Raw genomic sequence first — 9,073 nt, forward strand, 5'->3', positions numbered from 1 at the left:
ATAACGAATACATTAAGTAGAGACAGGGAAGATATAAAAAAAGACCCAATATTTGAAACTCGGACTTGGGGGGGGGCAAGGGCAACATACGTAACCTAAACATCTGTACCCCCATAATATGCTGAAATAAAAAAAAAAAAAGACCCAAGTTGAACTTTTAGAGAGGAAAACTACATTGTCTGAAATGAAAAATATAATGGGTGGGATTAACAACAGATTAGATATTTTAGAAGAAAAGATCAGTGAACTGGAATGCAAAGCTACAAAAGCTATCCAAAATGAAACACAGAGAAAAAAATTTTTAAAAGGAACAGAGCATCAGCGAATTATGGAACAACTTCAAATGATGAAATACACATATAACTGTAGTTCTCAAAGGAGAATAGGGAGGAACCAAAAATATCTTGAAAAAAATGGTTGACAATTTTCCGAACTTGATGAAAACTAGGTCCACACATAGATCCAAGAAACAAAACCAACTCCAACCACAAGAAACATGAAGAAAACCACATCACGTTTCACAATCAAATTGCTTAAAATACCAATGATAAAGAGAAAATCTTAAAAGCATACAAAAAAAAGTGACACATATATACAGAAGAACAAAGATAAGGAAAATACTAAACGGAGGAACAAAACAAGGATGCCTGCTCTCACCACTTTTTTCAGCTTTTCACTGGGGATTCTACTCAGTGAAATAAGAAAGCAGAAAGAAATAAAGGGCACCCAGATTGGGAAGGACGAAGTAAAACTATCTTTATTCATAAGATATAATTGTGTGTATTAAAAAACATGACAGAAGTAATAGACCTACTGGAAGTAATAGGTGAGTTTAGGAAGGTTGTGGCATACAAGATCAAGATACAAAAATCAACTGTATTTCTATACAGTAAAATAAACAATTGGAAATTCAAGTTAAAAAAGCAATACCACTTAAAATAGCATCAAAAACATGAAACACGTAGAGATGCATTTGACAAGAATATGCAAGACCTACACACTGAAAACTACACATCATTGCTGAAAGAAATTAAAGACCTAATCAAATTGAGAAAAATACTGCGTTCATTTGTTGGAAGACATGATATTGTTAAAATGTCAACTCTCTCCAAATTGATTTATAATTCAATGAATGCAATGCCAACTGAAATGCCAGCAGCTTTGGCGATTTTTTTTTGGTGGAAATTAACAAGCTGATTTTAAGATTTATGTAGACGTGCAAAGAATCAAAACAATCTTGAACAAGAAGATCAAAGTTGGATAGCTAACACTACCTGATTTCAAGTTACAGTTATCAACAGTGTTATACTTGCATATAAATATATGAAAAAAGATCAATGGCATAGAATAGAGAGTCCAAAAATAGACCCACAGATATGTGATCAATTATTTTTCAACAAAGTTGCAGACGTGTTTGAACAAATGATGCTGGAAAAATTGAATATCCATAGGCAAAAAACCAAAACCACTACCACCAACACCAACGAACACTTCAACCCTTATCTCACACTGCAAGCAAAACTTAACTCAAAAATCATAATCCTAAGTCCTGAAACCCGAAAGTATAAAACTTCTAGAAGAAAACATAGGAGAAAATTATGGAGACCTTGGGTTAGGCAAAGATTTCTTAAATATGATACCAAGAGCACTATCTACTAAAGAAAAAATTGATAAATGGGACTTCATAAAAACTCAAAAACTTTTTCACTTTGAAAGACATTACAGAAAGAATGAAAAGACAAGCCACATACTGGGAAAAAATATATCCAAATCATATATATGATAAAGAACTTATATTCACAATATATCAAAACTCTCCAACAAATATGAAAAAAAACTAACCAATAAAAATATGGGCAAAATATTTGAACAATGCTTCACTTAAGACGATACATGGATGGTAAATAAGCACAGGAAAAGATGCTTAACACATTGGTCATTAGGGAAATGAAAATTAAAACCACATCTAACATAATATCTAATATAAAAAATTGATCATACCAAGTTAGTGAGAACATAGAACAACTAGAACACTCACACACTCTCACACACTGGTTGTAGGAATGTAAAAGAGACAACCAGTTTGGAAAATAGTTTGGCAGTTTCTTAAAAAGTTAAACATACACATATCATACAGCCCAGCCAATCCCATTCCTAGGTATTTATGGAAGAGAAATGAAGGCATATGTCCACACAGAGACTTGTACACAATGATCCAAGCAACTTTATTTGTAATATCTAAAAAATGGAAACAATCCAAATGTCTATCATCATGTGAATGATAAACAGTAAATAATTTGTATATCCATACAATGAAATATTACTCAGTAATAAAAAATAATGAGACATTGATACACACAACATGGATAAATCTCAAATTACTTAAACTGAGTAGAAGAAACCATACATACACACACACACACACACACACACACATTCATTTCTACAAAATTCTAGAAAAAGCAAACTAATTTATAGTGACAGCATATCAATGGTTGCCTGGGGATAAGGAGACAGCAAAGGACAGAAGGGAGAAATTACAAAAGGTTATAAGGAAACTGGGGGTGATGGATATATTCATTATCTTAACTGTGGCAATAGTTTCACGGGCGTACACAAATATCAAAAGTTACCAAATTTTATACTTTAAACATGAGATTTATTATATGTCAATTATACTTCAATAAAGATGTTAATTTTAAAATTGATTAAAATTAAGTAAAAGTTCAGTTCATCAGTTACACTAGTCACATTTCAAGTTCTTAAGAGCCTTATGTGGCTAGTGGCTACCATCTTAGACAGCACAAATGTAGAACATTTCCATCATTGCTGAAAATACTGTCAGACAGCACTGATCCAACTCATACATAAAAAAGCATCTGTTTCTTTCATTCCTCCTTACATCTACCTACCCCAAACTTCAAGAATGGTAATAAGCATGACAGTATAGCACTGATATATAAATTACTTGAGAATTTTAAAAAAGAGATTTTATTAAGTTAATTTTAATGTAACTTTGCTGTGAAGCAAAATATATCTTCTGTTCATAAACATATAGCACACTGTCTCCTCATTTAGATATCACAGCTTCTATGGATTACATTTAATTAGTTTCCTCCAAAGCTCAAGTTGATGGCAATTTTAAACTAAATGACATGGAAAGAAACACCCTCTTAGTACTTCCTTTCTCCTTATAATCAAAGTGGTTATTGCTTCGATATAATTCTGAAATGAGAATATTCATTTTTTTCTTATAGTCACAGATTTTTGTTTTATTTCAGAATATTATGCTACATAACGCAACTGAATTTCCTACTTAAAAGAATCAAACATATAACTCTTACACAACACATATAATCAGAAGTTTCAAATGCGACAACAGACATTAAAATAGAACACCATGGTATGCACTGAAATGTTTCACATTCAATGAACAGTTCATAAAATTAGGATAGAGAAGTTGTTCAACTTAGTATTCCTGCTGAAGCTTTTCCCTTCCTGTACTATAGCTCTTAGTTTTAGAGTTAGAGGTTATTTTATTAAAACAAACAAACTCAAACTCTATTTTCTGCCCCCACCCTTGTAACCTATAGACTTGGAAGGCACAGGCTATGCTTGCTCGGAGTTTTTGTTTCAATATACAGAATGCAGGGCTGAAATCCTCAACCGTCCTTGTTCCAAAGCCTGATACACAAACCTTTCATGCGCATTTTGATGTCTCAGTCATCTCTGTCTTAAAAATGGAATACAGAAAAAGGTAATTGGGGTTGGGTTAGAAGGGAACTTGTGGCCAGTGTAGACAAACCAAGACAACCCCCCAACTGTGGTATTGTAGTATATAAGCAAGAAGTATAAAAATAGAAACCAAGTCCCTCTGTTGTTTGCAGAAGCAGAACTCAGAAGCCAGCTTCACTTACTTTTTTACACCGACAGAGCCATTTTCCTTGTTTTCCATGTCAACAGATAGCATGGGAAGGCTGCAGGGTTCCTTTACTTCAGCAACTAATCAATAAGGGAGAAAAGCTTGTGTTTAATTCTTAGAAAGTGAGAGAAGAATATATATTCTGAATCGGAAACATAATGGTCCCTTTTACAGCTTCACACCAGTTCACGTATGTTTGTTTAAATCTCCAGTTCCCTCAGCGATTGGAGAGATGTGATTAAACCTAAAGAACTGGAGGAGACGGAGACGGATTGGGGTGCTTTCATCTGTACTGGCACTCCCTGCCTTGACAATAAGCATTTGCAAATGAAATTGAATCCGCGTTCAAAACAAGTGCTGTGTGAACTGGCACAGCTTCCTCTGGGTGCCAAGCTCTCACTTAAGACATTGCAACTCATAAATGAGTCAAAGTAGAGAAAAACAATCCCCCTTTTCCTGCCCCCCCCCACTATGGGCTGTGATTTTTTTTTTCTTATTGCATTTGTTTTTTTGTCCATTCCCCCTGTTCCTAGATTTTTTTCATTGCAATGCAGAAGGGCACTTAAAGCTTTTGTCAGCAAGTATTCCCCTACCTCACATATTCTCAATGAAAGCCTCAAAAACCCGTCTGTGAGATGGCCATGCTGTGGTAAAGCAGGAAGCTCACAAAAATGCCAGATAGCCCGTAAGCAAAGAAAGGTGGTGCTTGTGTGTGTGTGTGTGTGTGTGTGTGTGTGTGTGTAAGAGAGAGTAGCAACTCATTAGATTTATGAAAAATCATCAAAACATTTAAGGAGATATAGTAGCATCCATCACTATGTCTTTTTGTTTAGTAGGATGAGGACTGTAAAAAAATAAAAACCCTCCACAATTAATATGCAATTAGCAAGATGAAAAAGCTATGAACAAAACTGCTTTAAGAAAAAAAGAAAAAAAAAAAACAGTCCTGAAACATGTTTGCTCTTATTCAGCTGAAGCCATAAATTAAATACATTTCCTCTCAAATCACTTTATACTTCGGCACTCCTTCTCTAGGGATTACTCTGACATGGCAAGTGCATCAGTATATTCACAAGATTTTATCACTGTTAGAGAAGTAGATGATTAACAAATAACACTGTAAGTGTGGGATAATCTTCACTCTTGACACACACACACACATACACACACACACGCAAACTTCCAGTTGCTAAACCACTTAGATCATTGCTAGAGAAATCCAACATTTAATATACATATAGATATTAGCATACATTCACACACCGTTACAGAGTAGACAGGAAGATAGTGCTGCTGCTTCATGCTAAAAGAATGATTTCACTTCAGTTGGAAACTGTTACACATTCACCATTTTCTAAGCATCTCAGAAAACAAAACAAAACAAAACAAAACACTCACAATGATACTCTGCAACATCATACTACATTATTATTATTACTATTATTTTCTTTTTTTTGTGGAAGAGTAAAAAGAAAACCTACCTATAAGCAACTAAAACATATCATTTTTTATAGGCTTATCAAGAACAGCCAAAGAAACCCCAATGTTTTCTTTCACAAAGTAGGCTGGCAAAGGAATTCAATAAGGAGGTACAATTTGACACAGTGAAATAAAACCAGGCTGGCTCTCAGCCAACATGACGTTAGGAATCACACACAAGCTGCACCAACTGCCTTCTGGTTCATGGCTGACTTTTTAAAGCTACAGTGTGCCTGTTCACTTTTGCTAACTACCTTCAGCACAATTAAGTGGAAGTGAATGAATCACGAGTCAAAAACCTGCAGAATTCTCCCTACCCCTGTCTTGTACAAAGAAAAACAAGCTGTCTCAATAGCCTCTTATTTTCTCCCTCCCCTTCATTGTTGCTGCATGATATGGCTTTGCTGTTGTTTTGAACACGGATGTCATGTTTCAAACTATTTCTTTTTCTCCCCTGTGGGAAAAATAAGAAAAAGAACCCAGTGCTTATGGGTTATAACCAGTGAACACTCAGAAGCTGCAGTCCTGTGTCATTCTTTTTCCCTAATAGAGATTCGTGGACAAAGTTCCCAGGGCTGGCTTTTAAGTAATCTCTTTGTGAGAATAAGGAAAGCTCTGGCCAGCAGCAAATCCTTTTACTTCATTATGCAGGAAGTAACATATTTCAGAGAGGATGCAAAATAGATGACCAGATCTTCTGAAAACACCCACATTCTTTTATTTTGGCATTCGTCCTACCAAATGAAGCCAGCAAAAATCTCAACCGAAACAAACAAAACTTTATTCTACAAAATGAAAACAATTAGTTCTGAGAGGTTTAATTTTAACTGTTTATCCCAGTTGCACAAAAAGCATAATTCAACAAATTCAACCAACACTTATAACCTATGAGTATCTGGTACTATATTAGTTACATAAAAATAAGAAGATAATTCAGTCTTTCCCACCACCACCCTAAATCTCAATTCAGAAAATTGGGAAGTGGAGTAGAGAGACTGGGAAATAAAATCTCTTCATTAAGTTATCACTGGACAATCTCAGTTCCCTTGCTTGGCTGGGAACCCACTGCGCCAGGGGAACAATCCCATCCCATAAACGTTATGCACATACACAGAAAACCTACATGGTTGCCTCTTCATTGAAATAAACACCAGTCAACATTTGGATACTTTTAGGTCAAGATGTCAACAAAACCATTCAAGACAGTGCAGAAGATACAGTTTGCCCAGAAAGATCCTGGGAAAAGTTATCTGTTGCTATAATATGAGCAGATTCAGACCATTGAGAAAGCTGCCTGCCTCCGTTTTCTTCAGTAATTCTTAAGGGCACTAGATCAGCAACTAAGATCTAAATTTGGAACCTGAAATCCAAGGTCAACTTTTTTTCCCCTTATTTCCAAATGATTATTAGAAATCTTCAACTTTTTGAAAGATCATGACTAACAAAGATTTCAAGTGTTCTCTCTACCTATCTTTATCATTGCCCCCTTGAAAAAGTAAACAATAATCTAGGAACCAATTCCAAGTGTTCAAATATTTTCGAGTGCCATTTTTTGAGGTGGGTCAGGAATGTGGACCTTTTACCACTGCTGATCAAAATGGTGGACTCTTAATGGAGATAAAGAGCTCTTCCACCAACAGATTCCATAAAGCTTTTGGACTTCATCTGAAATTCCTGAACTATTCTCCAACCAAATCCAAATAGAAGAGTGCTGGACTGTGAGTCCTGTCCACAGGGCAGGGGGAAGAGGGTCTCTTGACAGCACTTTTCAGAACAAAAGCATGTTCACTTCACATGGGAAAGAGGAAAAGAAAATGTAGTCACACCCAACTCTTCCTTAGGCACATTCACAGGAGAAAGGATTCTGTGAAGTTTTTCCAAGCATTTCTTCCTACATGTAAAGGACATCCCCTCCCATCTTGCCTGTTGTGATCGAAAGTCTGCCAGTTAGACAAGTATAAGGTTTCAGAAGGTGGTGTAGGAAATCAATTCCATTTTATAAAAAATGAACCACAAAGACATTCTAAATTATGACAACAGGTTTCACTTACCAGCTAGTTTCTAACTTTGGTAATAAACTGACATTTGTGGATATAAATATATATATGAGCACTCACCCACGCCCTCCAACAAACTGACATTAACCCTCTACTCTGTTGACCAAATGATGCGCATGTAGTGTGTAGCATAAATGAAGTGTGTAATGTGTGTGTGGTATGTGTATTATGTGGTGTATTATGTGGCGTGTGTCTGTGGTGTAGTGTATGGTGTGTGTGGTTGTAGAACGTGTGCAGTGTGCCCGGTGTGTGTGTGGAAAGACGGGAGGTTGTGGGGGAAAGGCCAAAAAACCTTCTTATCCAGCACATTATGGGATGTGCTAAAATAATTTTGGAGACCCTCGTACAGGATTCTGGAGCAGAACTTTAGGACACACTTGGAAGTGGGCTCAGATGGGGGAGGGGAGGCGGGTCAGTTAGGGCGGGAAACTGGTGCCTCCGATTGGCTTCTTTTATTGATCAGTACTCATCCACCAGGCAGAGCAGACCCGCCCAGAGAGCTAGCGCTGTCCCAAAGGACCCGCCACCAGGCACCACCAGCCCAAAGTCGCCGGAGGGCAGGGCCGCGCTCCACGCTTCCCAAAGGTTGTCCCACGGGAGAGCGAGGAGCAGCAGGGAGAGGGGACCGTGAGGACAAGACCGAGCACGCCAGGCTGCCTCTGGGACAAGCAGCGCCGGCCGAGAGCCAAACGACTCGCTGCGGCACCGGTGGCAGAGATGGGAAAGTTTCTGTCTAAAACTTTCGAGGAGAAACAGTTCGCTGGTCTTTAGTTTGGGGGCTCCCAGAGGAAGCCCGTCTTTGGAAAAGGGTGTGTGGGGGTGTGGCGCTCCCGGTGCGCCTTGCCGAGCCATGCCACCACCCCGGCCCGGCCCGCGAGCTCTGTCCCGCAGCCCCGGGCGCGCCCCGGCTCTCCGCAGGGCTGGGCGCGCTTCTGCCCTCAGTTCCACTCCAGGGTGACAGAGTCCGCGCCCGTGGGTGCAACAAGCTGCAGGAGCACCGGACACACGGCAGAGACGAGGGAGGGCAGAGCGGTTCTCATTGTGGCATTCTTCGTTTCCTTCCATCCTGGAGAGGGGCCGGGGCGGGCGCGCTCCCACGCCCCGCACGAGCGGATCACTTACCTCCCCGCATGGCCGCGCCGGGGGCTTGCCCCGCACGGAGCTGGGCGGCCGCCACGCGCGGAGCCAGAGCCCCGGCCGGACGCGCGCGGCACGCCGGGAGTTGTAGTCCGCTGCGCGCCGGCGGGGGCCGGGAGGCGGGGACCCTGTGGAAGGGGGAGGCCAAAGGAGACCCGGCGCGACCGGGCAGGGCCTTGAGAGTGGAAGGGAGGACGTTTGCAAAAACGTAAAACTTCCGGGGAGCTGCGGGGAGGAGAGCCCTCCTAGAGAGACTTTTAAAGGGGGGGTTTTCAGGTTTATCCCATTTTCTTCCTGTCTTTCTCGCTCTTGACAACCCCGAAGGAGTTTTAAGCGGGACTTTGGCAGTAATGGTAAGTAGAGATTTCCCGGGCCAAGTTCCGGTTATCCAGGGCTATACTCTCCCTTCACCCAGAACACACATGCGGCATTCTCTGTGTGGAGCACCTATTCTGTTTCTCACAGAAGAATTCAGTTG

At 39.7% G+C, this 9,073-nt stretch overlaps 1 protein-coding gene across 3 annotated transcripts in view; it reads right to left on the reverse strand.

The window, feature by feature from the left end:
* The window catches only part of SAMD13 (sterile alpha motif domain containing 13), a 39,701-nt gene extending 30,965 nt beyond the window's left edge, over window positions 1–8,736 (reverse strand). The window contains exons 1-2 of one of the 3 annotated variants that reach the window (XM_012661069.1): window positions 8,581–8,736; window positions 3,918–4,002 (exon numbers count right to left, since the gene is read on the reverse strand). In XM_012661069.1, the coding sequence (XP_012516523.1) occupies window positions 3,918–4,002; window positions 8,581–8,590 (95 nt within the window). In that variant the 5' untranslated portion in view covers window positions 8,591–8,736. Of the gene's footprint in view, window positions 1–3,917; window positions 4,003–4,515; window positions 4,558–5,403; window positions 5,600–8,580 lie in introns of those variants that run through there. The other 2 variants (XM_012661071.1, XM_012661070.1) reach the window with 2 other exon arrangements.
* Window positions 8,737–9,073: the final 337 nt, after the last annotated feature.

The sequence above is a fragment of the Propithecus coquereli genome, unplaced genomic scaffold (assembly GCF_000956105.1).
Source record: "Propithecus coquereli isolate 6110/MARCELLA unplaced genomic scaffold, Pcoq_1.0 Scaffold7, whole genome shotgun sequence".
Classification (NCBI taxonomy): Eukaryota; Metazoa; Chordata; class Mammalia; order Primates; family Indriidae; genus Propithecus; species Propithecus coquereli.